Below are 20,946 nucleotides of genomic sequence, written 5' to 3'. Positions count from 1 at the left end.
ATTGAACTCAGGGCACTCAACCACTGAGCCACATCCCCAGCCCTATTTATTTGGAGACAGGGTCTCATTGAGTTGCTTAGTGCCCTCACCATTGTTGAGGCTGGCTTTGAACTCACAATCCTCCTGCCTCAGTCTCCCAAATTGCTGGGATTGCAGGCATGTGCCACCATGCTCGAACAAATTTCTTCTTTTTAGGTTTTGGCTTTTGTTTCCCTACATCTATTCCTAAGCTAGCAAGACACTGATCACCTTCAGGAATTGGGCTGAACACAGTGTCTTTTCCCAGAGAGATACTGCTTGCATCCTGATTTTGCATTGCTTATTCTTTTGACCTGGGATAAAGGGGAGTACGTAGGGGCTCAGACACAGGCTGAACTCTAGGCTCCACACCGAGCACCTGTATTACTGAGAACTTTCCCTCCAGCTCCCAGCCAGGTCTTGAACAACATACCTTCTTGTGGGTCTGCTTTATATACTCAGGGTCATACACAGGCCAATTTGGTTCTTTTTGCAGTTTGTATGCCCCACTATGTTAGACACACATCGACCATCTAAGCTTGGGAAAGCATCTAAGTATATAAACGTATTCCCCCTGGGCAACAGCTTCCTGCCACATCAGCATGCCCCTTGACTGCCACCTACCAGTCTACCAATTTTCTAGACCTTTCTTTCTCTGATGGCTGATAGTTTAATGCTTGGTCTTCAACTGCCAACACTAGACATCAATCCATCATTCTCTAAGCTTGCAAGCTCCTGGATAGTGGTGCTTTCCTCTTAATGTCATGGAAACAGTGTTGAATAAAAATTGCCTTGCTCCTGGGAAATGTTAAAAATGTCACTGTTAAACATAAGGGACACAGATACTGCAGGAAATCTTCAGGGTGGAAACTTGTTTATACAGGCAAGAGGTGGGCACGGCTGCTAACTCTGCCTGCTAACAAAAAATAAGCGAGAGGCTTCAGAAGTGACAGTGGTGGTCCCTAGTGCACAGGCACAAGTGGCTTACGTCTTATCTCCATTCCTTTTCAGTGAGGAAGAGGAGGCTCGCAGACTTGACGGGGCCCATCATTCCCAAGTGCCGCAGTGGTGTCTAGGGTGTGGAGGTGAAGACCACGCTGCTGAACTGGACGTGTTCTACTGACAATCCGCACCTCGCAGTGCAGACCAGGAGGCAAATGCTGGCACAAAACTCTTTTGTGGTTCAGTTCTTCATGCACTAAGGGTCTAGGTGAACTAGTGGTTGTAGTTGAAAATTTTATAAATTGTGGTTAATGTGAAGTTTTTCTTTAGTCACAGAAATTCAGTCTGGTTATTATTTAAAAACTAAGAAGCCCTCAAATTGGCAGATCTTCCTGTAGATGATTTGACAGTGGCAGTGACTTAACCCCAAGGAGCCCAGATTGGTGGCCCTGCTGTGTGGTATTTTAGGTTCATTTACAATGTGGAACCCATAAACTAAAAATGCACTCTTCTACCTGGTTTGCAAGTATTAAATACTTTATTACAAATTTCATCTTAGCTATTTAGCAAAAGGAACAGATAAACACTCTTTATTAATCCTCCTTTAAATTTTAAAAACTTCAAGATTATAAGTTGCCAAATTGATTACTGGATCAGAGCCACAATTTTCCCCTTAAGAATACAAACTGAAGCCACAGAGCTCTGCCAGGAATCAAAAAACACCAAATTCCTTTTGCTGGATATGAAGTTAAAAAAAAGAAAAAAAAAAAAAGCAATGGTGAAATTTGAAGTTTCAAAAACCCTCCTGGGCAACAAACATATTCCTGAGTTACTTACGAACATTTGAGATGTATGTACAATTGAATACTGGAGCAGAAAGAAGTTTTTCCTCATTGAATGCCAACCTTATGACAGATGTGAGAACTTCTGGCTAAATACTTGAAAACACCTTTCTATACAGCATAGTGGGCAAATGGCTCATGAAAGGCCAAACACTAGAGGGGTGAATTTCCAGTCCACTGTGGATATGATGTTTATTATTATGGCCAACCTTACAGACTTAAACTACCTATCTCATCATTTATTAGACAAATCATTGAAGATCTCATGCATATAAATGAAGCCTCTGAAGGACAACAGTGCAGAAAACTTAAGATATTAAAGAACTGGGAAATCCTGGCCAAGCTATGAAAAGGTGATTATTCTTAAAACATAATCTTGGTATTTCTACTGGACCTTTGCCCCTCTTTTTTAACAACATGGCATCTTTTGGGAGTTGGCAAAAAGGTTAAGCCACATTGCCCTTGTGCCTTTTAATATACCACAGTGCCAGTTAACTTACATTTTTGTTTGTTGCTTTGGGGAGTTATTTTTATTAGGGATTCAGCAAATCTTGTGATAAAGGACAAGGCCAAAGAGCTAATGAACACAGACTAGGAGGCTTCTGATGAAGAAGGAAAAATCTTGTGCACTGAACTGTAGAGATGTGGACAGTACAGGGTAACTAGAGGTGGAGCCAGGGCCTCACCACTATGAAGAGTGTCTACTGCGGCTGCGAATGGGCCCAGGAGTGGCACCATGCTGCAGGGATGGCCATCCCCACTCAACTTCTCCTTGAAACACAACTGCAGCTGCATTCTGCATCACTGGAAACTGCAACATAATATTAAATCTGTTGGTCAACTTGTGGCTGTGTGTTTCTTGGGACCCATGTGACAGGGACATGTGCCTGGCATGCTGACCAGAAGGCTGGACAGCCACTGTGGTAGTACTGAATGATCTCATTAAGAAAGCGAACTGTGTTCCAGGTACTGATCTAGAAATTGCTCCTAAGATGCCAGTGCCATCGAGCCTCTCTGGATCTCTCAGAGATAACATTTAAAAGCTGAGAGCGTAAGTACTGGAGGAAGCAGGCCTGTGAGGAGAAATCTCTCAGAAACCAAATCAAGTAAATTATGAAGCTTGGGCCATACCTTTAAGGGCATCTCCATCAGATGAGCTGTTGCTCTAGACCAGGGGATGGCAAACTTTCCTATAAAGGGCCAGGCAATAAATATTTTAGACTTTGTGGGCCCATGGTCTCTATTGCAACTACTCAGTTGTGCCCCAGATCCTATAGGAAGAAGTAGGTATGTAGGTCTTTTCTGATAAATTTTACAAAAGCAGGAGGTGGGCCAAATGCTAGTATTGAGATCTTCTCAGGCAGTCAGAGAAGAGACAGAGGCAGGGAAGGGGAAGATGGCAGATGACCTAAGTGGCCTGGTTTAGAAACCCATTTTGAGGGCCCAAGATTCACAGTTTTGCCCCAGGATGGACACGTTTGCTGACAAGGGCAATGACTACTAATAGCCTGCTGCATGGCAGAGAGGGCATGAGTGACACAATCACCAGGCATAAGACTATGCCTCACAAGCTTTGGGATTCCATCAGCTTACCCATCTTCCATCTACCACCTTCTGAAATAGAATGCTTCAGTAAGTGATGAAAATTTGACTCTCTCCCCTCCCCCTGTGAAGTGTAGGTGGTCAACATGATGGTGACCAGTGTGCCACAATGGCACTGACCAACAGTGAAGTTCCTGATTTCTGTTTCTGCAGCCTTGACAATCTCTTATACAAAGTCATCCCACTGACTTTGAGAAGGCTTGGGGAATGCTAAAAGTGTCACTTACACAAGCAAAGACCCATCCTCACCAACACTGGGCTCTGGTGCAGGGTTCACAGAGAGTTGCGCATGCTGTGAGACTTCCCTTGGGATGCGTGGCCTTCGGGCTGTACACTCACATTCCTCTTTAAAACTGTCCTGGGTAGGGCCTGAAGCCTGCCTGTCCCCTTTGTCTTGACATGTGACACAACAGGCTGTGAATCCTTGTCCTTGACAGGCAGGACAGGTCAAAACAAGCTGGCGGCATTGGGGAGTGGAGCAGAGTTTATACTGGTCCCACTGGGCTCCACAGTATGAACATTCTAGGTTCAGAAAGAAAAGCCCTTATTATACACCCACACATAGACATGTACTTCTCCAGTTCCTAAATATAACTCTGAGCTCACCCGTATCTAATACATCCTGTTGAGCCAGGGAAGGCTTCTAAATAGTACATCTCTTATCTTCAAACAAAGAAAATGCTGCCCCCTTACTTTCTTAGGAGTTTTGAGGAAAGGTTGTTGTTGGGAATTATCTTTCTGATGCTAGCACTTACTGATGTATTTTTCTTTATCACATCTAGAAAAACAGGCCACAATGTTTCTCTTTTTCATTAGCTACTCCCAAAGTTGGACAACCAGCCCTTATTCAATGATCTTTTCCCTTAGAACACTTTTCCAATGGGGATATTCAGATGACTCCACATCTAAATTCAACTTCTGCAGTGTACACCATTCTCCCCGAGGCCAGAGTTTCTCTGGCTGCTACCAGAACACCTAACTACCTAATTCCTAGACAGCACATTATCTTCCTTCTCGGCTTGTTTTTCTCTGCTGACTTCCTGACACCACTGACACCAACCTTCCTCAAGTCTCTCACCTTGCTTATCTCTGGGCCTTTTCAGGTAATTAGTATCGGCCTGCCTTCCTGCAGCAATGATGAACTGGGAATGTGCCACACAGTATGGGCGTCTGCACTTGTGGTGACCTACCTGATAACACATCACTGTTATAGCACAGGGCATAGCGCTCATCAAAAACAAACAACTTCCCCTTGTAAAAACCATCAGGAAACTCTTCCAGGTACTTGTGGATACCACCCTTGAGCTGGAACACTTCCTTACACACTCCCTAGGAACAGAAAAAAAGGAAATCTGAAGAAACAAGCAGAGACCTAGAGGAAGATCCACAGAGCAGTGCCAAGTGCCCAAGTGGAGGATTCCCCACCTCTGCTATCTATCAGGGCTCCTTGCTCCCCCTGCAGGACAGAGGAATTGCTAACCAAAGGGTAAAGGAACCCACTGGCCAGACCTCGCCTACTGGGGGGAGGGGGAATGGGGGGATGGGTGATGACAGCAGTCCGCGCCTTCACCCTCTAAGATCCTGGGAAGCCCAACTATTTTTGCTACCCCCTAAATATAGGAAGACATCTGCTGGGGCATGTGATATTACTGAATTTGCTCTTCTCAGGATCAAGCAAAAGGATTAGGAAAGTGGAGATGTTGAACTAAGCTTTCTCTTTTGTACTTGATGAGTCTCTAAGACTGTTAAGTGTTTTTCTCATCTTGAGATTTAAGAACCTCAGATTTTGCACTTGGAAACTCTATGCTGGAACCATACAAGGGAAAAACAAATCCTTTGGCTGGCTGGAGGGTGGGAGAGGAATGGGAAGGGGTGGAAAGCACCACACAGGCTGCTGGTAGAGACTTTGTCACCTCCATGTTGGCAGCATCTCCAGGGCGGTAGCTCACCTTGGCCTTCAGGTAGGCTGAGCCGCGCTCACATCGGATGCCCCCAGTGCAATACATCAGCACCCTTTTTTCTCTGAAAAGTTCTAGATTTGTGTCAACATAGCTAGGAAAATAACTGAATTTCCTGATGTCTGGGGCTAAGCAGCCCTGGAATCGCCCCTACAATGTAGAACAGCAGAAGGAAAATTTTCAGAAAAACATACCAAAAGTTCTCTATATCAACAATTCCCATCCTTGGCAAAGAGCATTTGCCAGTTGCTCTTCTCATCCCAAACTCTGACCTTTTAACCTCAAATCTGGAACTAGAAACAAGGCTGGCAGGCTGTAGATGACCTTCCTACTGAATCCACAGGGGAACTGGAGAGGCTACCCAAAGTCAACTTTATAAGATCATTGACACATGTCAGAAGAGTCAAAAAGTACATTATTTGCCAAGCGGTCTTTAATTCATATATTCTTAGACATTCTCACCAGATTCTAAGTGGAAAGGCTTGGATTTTCTTTGTAGCTGCTAGTAATGGAAGGTGATCTGTGTGGTCAGTGGTTCCCCTTGGGAAATATCCCATGCCACAGGAAGGGGGAGATTTACCTATACTATTCACTAAATTCGATTCTGGTTGTTACTTACTATTTTGCTTTCATAGAAGTTCCTGCAGTCCAGTAGGATAGTACCACTTTGTTCTTTATCTGCCTGAGATAAAAATTTTTCTACTTCTTTATGAAATTCACCTGGGGATAAATGGATTCCTAAAGCCAAACCAAAAAATTATGTTAAAACAACAACAAAAGGAAACACCTAATCACAACTTATGTAGCCTGAATTTTATGTTAGCTTTGTTTCTTTCCACCCAAACCTCTTTTCCCCATAATGACAGACTCCAAATAATATTTGATAATCATAATAATGATAAAATAATTTAGTGAGGCCTTCATCTTCCTCCTCCTAAGAGGACTACAGAGAGCAGGTAGGTTAGAAATAATTAGCTGAAGAAATTTGCTCATACTTGGCCTAATCAAGTGATAAAACCCATGTAACTGGGATCTATTTGGGTTTGCTCATTCATTGTATGCTCACTAGTGAGTGGGTCAGGAAATGGCCACTGTTCTATTGTCACTGTGCATGAAGGAGCTCTGGAATATATGTGCTTGATTGTAGGCTACAAACAGTTTTATACCAAGGCTGAATCCAAGTTCAAGGATAAGAACCTTGGCTTAGTCCACTGAAAACACTGAAATTTTGAAAATAAAGTTAGAATATGTCTTTTAAAAATGCAAAAGGGAGGGGCCAGGGTTGTGGCTAAGTGGTAAAGTGCTTGCCTAGCATGCATGAGGCACTGGGTTCGGTCCCCAGCACCACATAAAAATAAAAACAAATAAAGGTATTGTGTCCATCTACAACTAAAAAAATATTTTTTTTTTAAAAAAATGCAAAAGGGTAAGAGGTAAGAAAAATGTGTCTAACTTTGTGTACATGATTAAGAGAGAAAGAGGTGGGAGGAGTTGATACAGGAATGACATATGAGAAAAGAAAGGAAAGAAAGAAATGGATAAGAAAGTGAGAAGATGGGTGAGTGGAGAAAAATATTAAAAACCAGGGGACTATAGGAAAGAACCTTTGCCTGTAGGATAGAAATATTCCATAACCTCGGGGATCCAGACATCAGAGTAGATGGTGGGAACTTTTGGTGAATTTGACATTGTAGGGTGATTATGGCTCATGCAGGGATTCTGGTGACTTACCACCATTCACGATAGAGTTTTATAGCACTAAAGAAGCCTCACTCTGCCCTATAAGCACCCCACAATGCTCTGTACCCTGGAGAGGCTAAAGGCCCCACAGCACAGCCAAAGAGCCTGTGTTTCTACTAGTCTAAACTAGGATTATAGGGAGTATGTAACCAGGCCAGATGCTATTTAAGTCAATGTCATATGACTGCATGGATACCAAAAGAGTGGGGTAAAAAAGGATATTAAAAAATGTGATGAGAAGTGTAGAAATTGGATAAGACTTCATCCTGCATGGAGTCACAGGGAACCTAAGCTGTTATTGCTGCTGCTATTATTGGTGTTGCATTACTGGCCCTGAGAATGCCTGACTGGATCATGATCTAGACAGACATGTTTCAAAGGTCCCTTTGAACAACTTAGTTCAAATGAAAGTAGCTTGGCAAGGCATGGAGCCCACTCTTCCCTGAGCTCCTGAGCAGCGCCCTGTAGCACCAAGAAGAGCTTTTGTTGTTGGCATGGTGCTTTCTGTTAAGATGGGGCCACCAAGTAGACACAACCCTGTTTGGCTCTTATCTTCTCATGTAAGAGTTGTCTTCTCCAAGATGCTGGTATCTTACTCCCACATTTCCCTCTGCCTTGACACTTAGCCTTCTTTTAAATAATGTGCATATTGAAAAATGAACACCTTAGAGTCAAGTGCCCTTTGCAATTCCAATGAAAGAAGGCAATACTACCTATGGAGTAGTCTTGTGGGGTGGAGAAAGAAAAGAAAGGAAAAAAGTAAGAAACTGAATCTGATCGTATCTGGTCCTGACTTAACATGGTAGCCACTGTACCTGTAGCTGACAAGCACTTGAAATGTGGTTTGAGATGTGCTAATAAGTGTGACATACATACTGAACTTCAAGGACTTGGTATTAAAAACAAAAAACTGGGGCTGGGACTGTGGCTCAGTGGTAAAGCGCTTGCCTGGCTTGTGAGGCACTGGGTTCAATCCTCAGCACCACATAAAAATAAATAAAGATATTGTATGTCCACCTACAACTAAAAAAATATTAAAACAAACAAACAAAAAAACTAACTGAAGTTGAAATCAATGTTTTGAATATAGCACAGTAATACAATAAAATATTAAATTAATTTCAACTTTTTACATGCGTAGCTACCACAAAATTAAAAATTGTATTATGTGGCTTGCATAATTCTATTAGCACCATTCTAAATCTAATTACCAATTTGTAGGAAATACTGGAAACAGAGGAAAATTCCATGGGGATGCAATTAAAATTATCTGGATGAGAAACTCTATAGGCCAAATGACCTAGTTCCTTCAAAAACTAAATGGTAAGGTGGGAAAAAAAGATGGAGGTGAATTTATAGATTTAAAGACACTTATAGAGGCACATTGATGAAATCACAATGAATGGGTCTCATCTGAATCTTAACAGAAATGTAACAAATAACAATACACTGGGAACTAATTAGGTATTTGAAATATTAAGATATTACCATTAAAATGTTTTAGGTGTCACAATAGTATTACTTTTTTTTTTTTCCAAACTTTGTCTTTTATGATTGAAATGACATGGCATTGGTATTTCCTTCAAAAGGATGGGAGGGGGCTGGGGTATAGAGAGAAGCTGGCCATGGATTAGTAATTGCCAAAGCTGTGTGATAGCACACGGAAGTTTGCTATACTATTTTCTCTACTCTTTAATGTCTAGAAATTTTCATAACAAGTAAAATAAAATAAATTTTAAAATCCCACAAAATAAGTATCTTTCAACCATCCATAGGACAAAGGAAAGGGAGAAAGGAACATTCTAAAGCATTGTAGACTGCTTTGGTATTGAAAGCCACTTGGTTTCTGTGGCAAAAAGTGCGTGCTCTATTCTGCTAGTGAACTATTTACAAGTAATTACACTCTTCACAAATTGCTGTCTTTGAAAATAAAAAACAACTTCATGGCTAAAAATAATAATAAGTAATTCTAAGGGGTGTGTTCCATAAGCACCACAGAGAAGACCCAGGTTGTGAGCTAACTCAGAGCTGTTTTAAAGAGAATATTCATCAAGACTCTTGCTGATCAGTGTCTAACTTTCCTATTAAATTTTGCCCCTATGACAAAAAGCATAACTCTACTTTTAAAAATAAGCATACCAGGCTTCTTGTAGGAGATCTTATAGGGGCTGATCCCCATGGGCACAATTTCTTCAAATACACCAACACGCAATTCTGGAAAACAGTGAGCTCCTCCTCTGCTGATCTAGACAAAGAGAAACAAAAAAGAATACAGTCTTCCTATATCATCACCAGGTCTAAGTACTAAATGTAAATATTATGGTTTGTTGAAGTCTTAAGAAACCTCAAATTAAAACAAAGATTAAGAAACTACAATGGGCATAGAGTTAGGCCCAGAATGTTCCAGATAATTCAAAATATTAATAAATAGTTATTGCATATCTCTCATGTGCAGGAATGTTATGTTCTATGGGTATGGGCATTTAACTATAAAACTGAAGAACCCCTGAGCAATTCCCAATGTGTGATTACACCCCAGCTGCTAGTCTGGAGCAATGACTTCTTTTTCTATTGTCACTAGCATGAACACTTCCCAAGGCATTTCCCATCATCTTATTATCTATTGTGATGAAGCACAAAATCACTCAAAAACTGCTCTACTTCTCTATGTGGTGTGAAGTGTCAATCTTAATTTTAGGTTTACTAAAAACATAGTAAAATCAAAATGATCTGCTCAAACAGACAGTCCCACAAATGAATGAACACATCCACATTTTAGAGTCAAACTGTGTAAGAGTAACATCTTTATTGTGTAAAATGGGAGACTGAAAAGAGGGCTCAAGGTAACATGGTGACTCAATGGAAGAATGGAGATAGGAATTCTCCTTCTATTACACTGTCTTATAACTTAAAGGGAAAAGAGAATTGTTCTGGCTCTGTTTATTTCTCTACATTGGTCTCCTCTTCAATAACCTACACTGAGACAGAAGGAGAAAGCTCTAGATCCATTTCATTTTCAATTTTTCTTACCTTAAAATCTTCCTTACAAAGATAATCCTTAAATAATGGATAAGAAAGCATGGCTTCCACATAGAGTCTGGTGGCCAACTTGCTTCCTCCAACTGTCCCATTGATTCCTTCAGTAGCAATTCGAATCTGAGAAACAAGATGTTGAAAAATAGGGATCAAAGCATGTTCTTAGTTATTCTTCCAGGATAGAATGAAATGATCTTGCATATCAATGAGTTTAACAGGATACGCAGAGAGCTTCTGTGGACACTGAAGTACTACTGAACAAAGGTACCCATGTTTCTATAAAATGGCACAGCCCGTAGAAGAGGCAAGGTATTTAGATCATGTATGCTGAACAAGACAATGTGAATAAAACTCCTGGAAAGTCCATTTACAGTAGGAGCTCCAATCATCCAATGGCCAAACAAGTGAATTCTGAGCTTAACCTAAACCCAGGAAGTATATTAGAGTCAACAGATCAAGATTTAACTCTGCTACTTACTTGCCATGTAGCTCTAAAAGAGTTAAATGACTTCTCTGAACTTCAATATATTTTTTATTTTTCATATTTGAAGTATGCAGTTTGGGCAGTTTTGACATGTATGTAACCAATACAATTAATATAAAAAGCATTTCCATTATTCAATTCTTCATGCTGGTAAAAAGAGAATAAAAGAATACCAAAAATGGTGGCGCATGCCTGTAATCCTAGCTGCTTGGGAGGCAGAGGCAGGAGGATCATGAGTTCAAAACCAGCCTCAGCAATTTAGCCAGGCACTAAGCAACTCAGTAAGAACCCGTCTCTAATAAAATACAAAATAGGGCTAGGGATGTGGCTCAGTGGTGGAATGCCCCTGAGTTCAATCCCTGTACACCCCCCCCAAAAAAAAACCCCACCAAAAATGATTAAAATAAAACAAAACAAAAAAAATCTGAGGAGATATTACCTAAAGCACAGAGAATACCTGACGGCAGGGAATGAATGCATGTATCATCTCTGCATGGCTAGGGGATGGTTGGGAGAAAGCCACCATCGCAAACCCACCCATTGGAATCCAAGTACCAAGGCGAGTGTGTGTCTCCTTTGTTTACTAATGTATCCCCAGAGCATAGAATAGTACCTGCCATACAGTGGACATTCAATATATATCTGCTGAATAAATGAATGGGTATCTCATTTTTGGTAGACGAGAAAGCAAGTACACACAAGTGGCTTTCACTATAGTACAGCATGAGGGTAAATAGGAACCTCCCGCTTGGACGACTGAACACTTTGCTTATGGTGGATTCAATAAGACCAGGCAACAGGTCTTTAGAAGCTCTCTATATTCTCTTTGGAATATTTCATTGATAAAGGGATAGGTCACCAGCATTCTCTGGGGGCCTTGCAGAGTTGGTTGTCTCAGTACTACAAAGTCTTGGCATGGCTACAAAATGGGATTCATCATACAATCGAATGCACTGGTAGTGGCTATCCATAGTTCCATGATTAAAATTCTAGATTACATCCAGATTTCTTAAAAAGTCTGCAGTCTAGTGCAGCTTATTCTGGGAATGTGCTATGGTTTGGATCTGGAATGTGCCTCAAAGGCTCATGTGTTGAAGGCCTGGTTTGCAGTGCAGTTATATTCTGAAGTGGAGCTTTTGGAAAGTGATTGGACATGAGGGCTCTGATCTCATCAAAGGATTAATTCATTGATGGATTCATAACTGAATGGACTACTGGGAGGTGACTGAGTGTTGAGATCCACAGCCTAGTCGGAATGGTGCCTAGCATATTACCAGAAGGAGTGGTTGAGAGGTGACAAGATGATGATAATTAAGTTAAGCTATGTATAATTGCTGTGACTGGATGATGCTGGATTGAAACAGGCTGTCTATTCAGTTGTATATGGACCCCTGCTGTCCAGTAATAGGACGGCTCCTGCTGCCTCAGGCGCCTGCCTGCCTGCCTGCCTGTGGAGTTCTCCCGGAGTTCCCCTTGAGTTCCAGTTGAGCTCTCGCGGGGATTCCTGGAGAGCTGTGTTGGTTGGTGAGGTTCCGGTGGAGGGAGTTCCAGTTGGTGTGTGGTGTTCCTGCAAGGGCCTCGTGGGTGGCGTGCCCCAGAGTTCGGGCAATAAAGGAGTTCCTGTTTGAACCTACAAGTGCCTTGTGGCGGCTCGGTTATTTTGTGCCCAGCCAGACTGCGGCAATTGAGAACTGGAAAAGGGGCTAGTTGGAGGAAGTGGGTCACTGGGGATATGCCCTGGAAGGCTATTATCTGTCCCCAGCCTCTTCCTCTCATTCTCTCTCTGTTTCTTGGCTGCCATGCGGGTAAGCAATTTTCCTCCACTGTGCCCTTCTGCCAGGATGTGTGGCCTACCCTCAGGCCCCAAACAACGAAGCCAGCTGATCATGGACTGAAATACCTGAAACTATGAGCCAAAATAAATCTTTCCTTCATTTTCTCAGGTTTTGTCACAGCAGCAAAAAGTTGACTAACACAGCATGGAATAGTGAAGCAGGAAGCATATGCCATCTCTGCTGACAGTTACTGTATTTACTACCAATTTACAGGGGACTACACAGAAAAATAGATTTGAACCAATGTAAGATCAGGAAATGCATTTCCAGAATAGTTTGAGACAGATAAGATAAAATACATACTTCTATATAGCTGTCTTTGAATGGGCTAGCAGATCCTTTCCTATTTTACTTTAATCTCAGAACCCAAATAAATGGCAAGCACATCTACTCCCCACATAATTAAAGCAGAGCAATTTTAAACTCAGGTGCTAGACTTTCAATCTCTAGGACTCTTCAACAAAAACCTTCAAAGGAATTCCTTGTTGAGACAGGCCTTATACCTATAGTATAAGTAGAAGTTAGTTATTAAGCACCCACTATGAGAAGGAGCTTTACATTATATTGAAAGGTAGATTTCATGATCCCCATTTTACAGAAAAGGAAGTAGAGGTTCAGAAAAATCAAATAACTTGTGAAGAAACTGGGGGGGTGGGAGATCTGGGATTCAGAACCAGAACTTACTGGCTTTAAAACTTGTCCTTTGCAAAGTATCCAATGTACCTCCTCAAATTTCTTAATCCATATGGATGTACAATGATAAAGGCAGAAGCTTCTTTCCTCAATCCTAAAATTGTCAGGTTTTCTTTCCTTAAGTTCCAATCAATATTCTGCCAAATCTACCAAAACAGAACTCTAACTAAACTGGGCATGTATCCTTGAAGCATAAGAATTTGGACCTGAGATACAGGAAGATGGTGCCACCTTGTGTAGAGGATCCCTCACTGCTAGATTACTATTAGGTTGGACAGAGAATAAAAGTATGCCTCTACACCAAGAGAAGAGACTGATTTCATATACTGCACATTCTGTGAGAGTACCCAACTTTCAAGATGTCCTCTGAATAGATATGGTGTATACGTTCATTCCACAATATCTACTAATTTTTTTTACTATGCATCAGAAATTGTGATAGGAAGAACAAAGTGGTTGAAAAAAAAATCCTTCCCCTCTTAGAGCTTGCAGACCAAGGAAGGTTAAAGATATGAAGATACTGAGTTATAAATGGACAAGTGATAAGAAAGTAACAATAAGATGCTACAAGGAGGATCGCGAGTTCAAAGCCAGCCTCAGCAACTTAGTGAGGCCCTAAGCAACTCAGTCTCTAAATAAAATATTAACAACAACAAAAAAAATTGGGGGCGCTGGGGATGTGGCTCAGTGATTAAGTGTTCCTGGGTTCAATCCCCAGTACGAGAGAGAGAGAGAGAGAGAGAGAGAGAGAGAGAGAGAGAAAAGATGCATAAGAGAGTATACTGGGAAAAATGAATTTAGTCAGGAAAGGTCTCCGGGGAGATTTCATGAAGTTTGAGTAAAAATTAGCCTGGAGGAACAGAGTAGGTGTGGGAGAGTTCCTTTGCGAAAAGGCCCAAGATACGAAAAAGCTTGGTATGTTCCAAGAAACTCACAGACCGTGTTGCTGGAGTATCAAGAGTGAAGAATGGCATCAGATATGTGGAAAAGAAGCTGAGTGCAGTGGTGTACACCTGTAATCTCAAGTTACTTGGGAGGCTGATGTAGGAAGATCACAAGTTCAAGGCCAGCCTCAGCAACTTAGTGAAACTGGTAAAGCACCCATAGATTCAATTACCAGTAACGAAAAAAAAAGTTAAGTGAAAATGGTAGGAAGTGCCCAATCATGCAGGAACCCAGGGCATGTGAAGGACATGGGTTTTACTGCACTTGTACTAGACAGCAACTGAAAGATACTGAGGGACTAATATGATTTTATTTACCTTCTAAGACTATTCTAGCTGTTGTGTAGAGAATGGATTAAATGGTGGATAAGGATGGAGGACTTAAGACTAATTTGGAAGCTACTGCAAGGACTAGGTAAGAGAGGCTGGTGGCTTGGTCTAAGGTGGTGGAAGTGAAAGAGAAATGAATGGAGTCAAAGGCTATTTCAGAGGTAGAAATAATAGGACTTGGTGATGAACTGAATGAAGTAAATGAAATCCCGGCATGTTAGAAAACATGGGTGTGGAAAATAGCAATAACTGGTTATTACCTTAGGAAACTCATTACCTTAGGAATCTAAAACTTAGAAAAAATTAGCTGCTTAGACAGTGTCATAACTGGATGGGGTCTCAGAGGAAACCTAGTTCACTTTTGATTTAAAGTTTGGATATTATATAACAGAGAGACAGATATGCATATTATGAATCACAGAGAACATTACAGAAAAATAAAAACCATCTGTCCTGTCATGCAGTCATGATCATTATTAGTATTTTTACATATATTACCTCTCATCTTTACATACATACTATGGTTTTGTTATGAACATCCATTCAATTTTTTTTATTGGACTTTCTCCAAATACATGCAGAGTGACCTGCTCTAGCACTGAAAGTACAACAATTAGGACAACATTCCTAACTTCATGAAGCTTATATTCTCTAAGGAAGACAGAATATACTCTCAGGCATAATAAATTCTTTGAATAGCAAAAAGGGATAGGAGTGCGGTAAGGACTCCTCTGATTACAGTTCTGAGAAGACAACATTGAAACAGAGATCTGAAGGGAGGCACAAACCATGTGGAGATGTAGGGGAAGATGTTAGGACATTCTAGAGGGAAAGGTAAAAGCAAGCATCAATACCTTGAGATGGCAAAAGACCCTGGCATATTCCAGGAAAATTAAGAAGCAGCTTAGAATCACACCTGTATGTATGGTCTATAAAAGGGTTTGGGAGTTTGTATACCATGAACATTCCCCCATCCCAGAAGTCAGCAAATTATCCCTGCTTTTAAATATAGTTTTATCAGAACACAACCAGATCTACTTTTTATGCATTGTCTATGGCTGCTTTCAAGCTCCAACAGTAATGAGAAGTTTTTCTTTTTTTTTTGTAAAAGCCTAAAATATTTACTATCTTTAGGAAAAGTTGGCTGACTCCTGCTCTAATTCTTACAAAACACCACGATTAATAGCTATTTAATGCTCTACTAAAATGCACAGCAGGATTTCTCTAACTTCTAAGAACCCAAGAGCAAACTATTTTTTATAGAGTATAGGCTCTGCAATCCAAAGTTGGAAGGCAAGATGAGGCCAATGCAGGGGGGCAGATGGAGAAGGGGTTACCTTGCCTGTGAGGTGCAAGTGCTGACACAGAGCTGTCTGCCAGGCACAGATCCATTGGGGATCCTCTAGGTCACAGTAGCAGTAATAAAGTAGCACCTCCCCTTCTTCACTGCCCTGGCCACTATAAAAGAAAATCAGAGGAAAAGAGCATTTGAGATGCTGGTGTATCAGGCAAAAGATGAAGATGGAGCAACTCATGTCTGCCGTTTCCTTCTACTACTATTCTCCTGAAATAAAAAGCAACTTCTTTTAGTATTTTCTCTGTAGAAGGCAGTATCTGCACCGAACATCCTACTTTACAAAAAGTTAGTTTACTTAACTCTCCTTATAGTCATATCTGAGAGACTGGTATTAATAACTCCATTTATAGGAAAGTTGGAAATATGAGTTCATTCTGGCTTCTCCTCTAACACAAGGCAGTATCTGTTTTGAATCTCTCACCAAATAAAAAAGTTTCAGTTCCATTTTTTTCAATCCTCTTACCTGTGAGGTTATTGTCCCTATGGGACAAACTTTCATACCTTAGCAAGTTCATGCTGTCAACAGTAAACCACTCAAAAAGTGCAACCACATTTCCCACACTCTAAGATACTACAGAAGAGTATACACAGTTTGAAACATACAACTTTAAAAAAAAATTCATTAGGTGGGATATACATTCCCCAATAAATTCCAATAAATGATTTGTTTTGCCTGGGTGTACAAATGGACTCATTTGGTCTAATTTATAAGAGTCCTTTTGTTGTTGTTAGTTTTTACCTATTCCATTTATTTATTTAAAGAAATTTAAATCACCAGGCATAATGATGTACATCTGCAATTCCAAGACCCAAGAGGCTGAAGCAGGAGGATCATAATTTCAAGGCCAGTTTGGGCAACTGAAGGACACACTGTCTCAAAATAAAACAAAACAGGGCTGGGAATGAGTGCTTTCTTGGAGGGAGGTCCTGGGTTCAAAGCCTAATACTGACAAAAACAACAAAACCCAAAGATATAAATAACCAAAATTTACAAGTAAAATACACAGACCATAAGTGTACAACCTGATCAATTTTGACACAGGGGTATACCTGTGTAACCTACACCCCTATCAAAACATAACATTCTCAACATCTCAAAAAACCCTCTTGTATATATTGCAAGTCAAATCTTCCACTACAGGCAACCTTTCTATCATCATAAATTTGTTTCTGAAACTAGAAAGTAAGTACTCTGGTTTTGGTCTCTCAGCATAAGGATTTTGTGGTTTACCCATACATAGCCCTTCATATCAACAGTCCACAGCTTGCTCCTGTGCAATATTTTTATGATTATACCAGTTTATATTGTTCTCCTACTAATAGACAGTTGTAGTTATTTCCAGTTTTTGTTGTTGTTATGAATAAAACCATGAAAATTCTTGTTCAAGGCTTTTTGTGGACATGTTTTTATTTCTGTTTGAAATATACTCAGGACTAAGTCATAGGCAAGATGCTTAACTTAAAAAAATAAAATAAAATCTACTGAGGGCTGGGGTTGTGACTCAGTGGTAGAGTGCTTGCCTAGCATGTGTGAGGCACTGGGTTTGATCCTTAGCACCACAAAGAAATAAATTGAAGGTACTAAAAGAAATGGGAAATAAAAGGTCAACTATTAGGAGGGGAAAAAAAAAAAAGAATATGCTGAACACTTTTCCAGAGTGGTTGTATCATTCATTTCACATTCCCACCAGCAACAACTGGGTGTTCCAGCTTTTCTACATTCCCATCCATATTTGCTGAAATTGGTCATTCTCATTTTAGCCAGTTTAGTGGGTGTTGTGTTGCTCATGACAAAAACACTCAGGGATCACTCCAGGGGAACTGGGCTGTGCGAAAAAAACCACACAAGAGACAGAAATACCTTTTTCTTTGGGGGTGCTGTGGCGGCTCCTCTGACCTTAAGGGTCTGCAGAAAGAGAGAGCAAGCCAGCATGTGCTGACCCCTTTTATTGAGGAGAAGCCATTTAAATGAGGCAAGGGGTCAGGTTTCTAGCTTCATGATGTCTGCTGTCAGCAGGTTGACTGACATCTAGGAAGGCCACACCCAAGGGCAGAGTAACAGAAGGGGACACACAAAGGGCGTTTCCATGGAACATTCTATCCCAAACAGAGCAAAGGGTAATATCACAAAGGAACAGGTGAGCATAGCTCCACCCATAGAGCTGCAGGAAGTCACGCCTACGCATGAAGACACATTTGGTTGCATTATTTCTACCCTCAAGATCGGGGCTACCGTCTTCAGCTACTTAAGAGTAACCAGATCATTATGGGTGTGGGGGGGTGACTGACAGTGCCTCAACTTATCAGGAGGGGAAAAACGCTGGTCACATGACGTGACTACCTCCCACAAGTAGGAGGGTTGTTGTATCTCACTGTGGCTGGAAGAGTATTTTTAAGTCAAAACCAAAATACCAAATGGAAATCTTACCTTTTCAGTTCATCAGGGCTAAAGCAGCTTATGTCAGGCAGCCAAGCAGACACCTCGTGGCTATGAGTGAGATACTCTTTTAGTGGGTTCTTTTTGTTTGCAGATGTGACACTCTTTGAGGTACTCAATGTTGCAGCAAGTTGCTTTAAAATAAAAGCAGTCTGGTGATAAATTTCATCAGCATGTTGTGTTGCCACATGTCTATGGATACTGGTCTGGTTCATGAATAGCTGCTGACAGCATTTCCACCATTTTTCTTTACATTCATAAGAAGGTGCAGGAACTTGTTTGGTTTTGACCAAAAGGGCAAAGGCCTGCAATTACATTTCAAATAATATCACTATTAAATAACCTTAAGTTTATAGGTAATAAAAATTTTAATGAAATCTTTTATTTTGTTTATCCACAGGCATTTCTAGTTTTACGTCCCACTATTCTATGGACAAATTCCCCGAGACAGTGACAGTTCTCTTATTAGTAAGCTTCAGAAGAGACTAATAGAGAAATTAAAACCAGGTGCTTTACATTATGGAGCTTAAATAGTCCCCAGCACCATAAATTTATTCTCAGGATGCAAAATCTAAGTCACACTGGAATGAATATATACTTTAGTTTGGGAAGTAAGAATGGGAAGATGTGGCATCACCTCCTGGCCTTCCACAGTTGAGCTCTCTCCCCCAACCTCTCTTTTGCTCTTCCTCCACCACATGTATCTGCCACATGAACAAATCGGGGCACCTTGCTGTTTTTATTTTCCCATCCTTGCCCATGTTATTCCCTGTAGGTGGGATGTGCTATGCTAATCTCCTATTTTCCAGAATTACTTTATAAATTTCAGAGCCTACTTTAGTGGACACCTCTATGATCTTCCTACTTCCTACTATTTCTCCATATTCTAAAAAATAGAAATTTCTGTTTTTTTCCAATTATTTGTAAATACTGGCTCTAATGTTCACTGTATCTTTAAGAATAGATACAAATCTTTTGATAATCAACCTTCAGGTGCTGAGTTTTCATCTAGACAAAGTAAGTCATAAGAATCACACAAATGTTAAACAATGTTATTCGATTTATGCCCTTGCCTGGTATAGAAGGTAGACAGTGGCATTCCTTTGCAATGTTTTTCCCCATTCTGTTTTTAGTCTAATCTTTCTCTTATAATATTCCTAGTTCAATTGAACCTATCTATTAATCCTTTAATATGACTTAAAATATTCCTGCCTTTATAGCTTTGCTTCTACTAATTGTAGTGTCTAGGATGCTCTTTCTTCTTTGTAAGCCACTAAAATCTTATGTAAATGAAAAGATTAAGTATTATAATGATGTCAATTCTTTCTTTTTTTTTGGGGGGGGGGTATTAGGGATTGAAACTAGGGGTGCTTAAACACTGAGCCACATCCCCAGCCCTTTTTTATTTTGAGACAGAATCTTGCTAAGTTGCTTAGGGCCTTGCTAAGTTGTTGAGCCTGACTTTGAACTTGTGATCCTCCTGCCTCAGCCACCCACACTGCTGGGATTACAGTTATGCACCACCATGCCTGATCAAGATATCAATTCTTTAAAGCATGTATTTAATGCAATTATAGTCACACCAGGTTTATAGCCAATTATAGTCAAACAATTGTCCTTTAGGAACTTGACAAGATAGTTCTAAAATAACAAAGAACTCTTATTGCCTAACAAAATCCATTTTCTTTTCTTATAGGGCAAACAATCAGGATTGGCTGTATAACTAAGTTTTCTCTAATGGAATGTGAATGAAAGTGACATGTGACAATCCAGGTCTTTGTGTGTGTGATGGGCTGGGATTGTGGCTCAGCAGTAGAGTGCTCACCTAGCATCTTCAAATACTATACCATGACTGTTCCTGAGCCATCCTATGCCTATGATCTCCTTTGCCTGGTACTGAATTAACACCACTAATTAAGGCCCCTGACCAGATCATACTACAGCTGGAGGGCAACCTCAAGAAGCTATTTTAGAGGCACCAGCATTACTATATACACATTACTATATACACATGATCAGGAAAACATTGATAGCAATTTTACCTTTTTCTTTGCAAATGAGTATTTCTTCTTTGTACTGCCATCTAACTCTGCTTTGAGCGTATTGCTGGAATTAATAAGACTTTTATCTTTTAAATCCAGGTCAGAAAATCTTAAAATGCAGGCCTCTTGGTCATCTTCTTGGCCTGGTGCAGTTGAAGAAGGCATCTGGATTGATTGCAGCAGTGGGTAGAGATTCCTTTCAGTTTAGTATTTCCTAGGACATAAGCAAAAGAGAAAGCAATGTCAAAGTCTATTTATTTCCTGAAGTAAATATGAGCTAATCAATCATGCAAATCTGCACAGACCCAGTAGCCCAAGCTATCTGTTCATTCGACTGCTCAATTAATAGTATCATTTAACCACTATTTAGTGCAACACACTGTTCTACACATTGGGGATATAGCAGTGAATGAAAAACGAGACTTTCCATTTTCTTAGAGTTTACATTTCAGTGGAGAAAGGTAAAGAAATGAATAACCTGACTACTAAAAAAGAAAGATGTTGGGAAGGATTATGAAGAAAAATAAGCAGGATAAGGAGGCAGAGGGATGGAGGGGCTCTTTAAACAAAGCTAGTAGGAAAAGCTTTTCTGAAACAGTAGCATTTGAGCAGAAACCTCAACCAGGGAGCAAGCCACGCGCACATTTAGGGTAAATACAGAAAAGCACCAGGTACAACCAAAATCA

The 20,946-nt window shown here is 40.5% G+C and overlaps 2 protein-coding genes across 7 annotated transcripts in view; one reads left to right on the top strand and one right to left on the bottom strand.

The window, feature by feature from the left end:
- The window catches only part of Tmod1 (tropomodulin 1), a 76,033-nt gene extending 73,390 nt beyond the window's left edge, over positions 1-2,643 (top strand). For all 4 annotated transcript variants that reach the window (XM_015492286.2, XM_048783324.1, XM_048783326.1 and 1 more), the window contains one exon: positions 1,030-2,643. In XM_015492286.2, coding sequence (XP_015347772.1) covers positions 1,030-1,094 — 65 coding nt within the window. In that variant the 3' untranslated portion in view covers positions 1,095-2,643. The remainder of the gene's footprint in view (positions 1-1,029) is intronic.
- Positions 1,480-20,494, bottom strand: Tstd2 (thiosulfate sulfurtransferase like domain containing 2). Of its 3 annotated transcripts, none has more exons than XM_048783322.1 (10): positions 20,261-20,494; positions 18,210-18,523; positions 15,762-15,882; positions 10,133-10,258; positions 9,242-9,347; positions 5,982-6,100; positions 5,354-5,512; positions 4,595-4,733; positions 3,632-3,926; positions 1,480-2,613 (listed from the first exon to the last, which is right to left on the bottom strand). In XM_048783322.1, the coding sequence occupies exons 1-10, from the start codon at positions 20,423-20,425 to the stop codon at positions 2,604-2,606; spliced, it is 1,554 nt and encodes a 517-aa protein (XP_048639279.1). In that variant the 5' UTR covers positions 20,426-20,494; the 3' UTR covers positions 1,480-2,603. The 3 variants fall into 3 exon arrangements, with proteins under 3 accessions (XP_048639279.1, XP_048639278.1, XP_048639280.1); XM_048783321.1 differs by having other exon boundaries at positions 3,654-3,926; XM_048783323.1 differs by having other exon boundaries at positions 3,654-3,926; positions 18,210-18,352.
- Positions 20,495-20,946: the final 452 nt, after the last annotated feature.

This window comes from Marmota marmota, unplaced genomic scaffold (genome assembly GCF_001458135.2).
Source record: "Marmota marmota marmota unplaced genomic scaffold, marMar, whole genome shotgun sequence".
Lineage (NCBI taxonomy): Eukaryota > Metazoa > Chordata > Mammalia > Rodentia > Sciuridae > Marmota > Marmota marmota.
Note: the sequence above shows the minus strand (reverse complement) of the source record. Positions and strands in the feature narration are given on the sequence as shown.

What these genes read in the sequence shown, in the direction of transcription:
- Tstd2 (XM_048783321.1), bottom strand. Translation starts at nt 20,425, where the DNA reads ATGCCTTCTTCAACTGCACCAGGCCAAGAAGATGACCAAGAGGCCTGC. An exon ending in TAACAGTGATGTGTTATCAG is followed by an intron (nt 3,927 to 4,594) that starts GTAGGTCACCAC and finishes TTCTGAACCTAG; the next exon opens with AATGTTCATACTGTGGAGCC. An exon ending in TGCACCAGAGCCCAGTGTTG is followed by an intron (nt 2,614 to 3,653) that starts GTGAGGATGGGT and finishes ATTATGTTGCAG; the next exon opens with TTTCCAGTGATGCAGAATGC.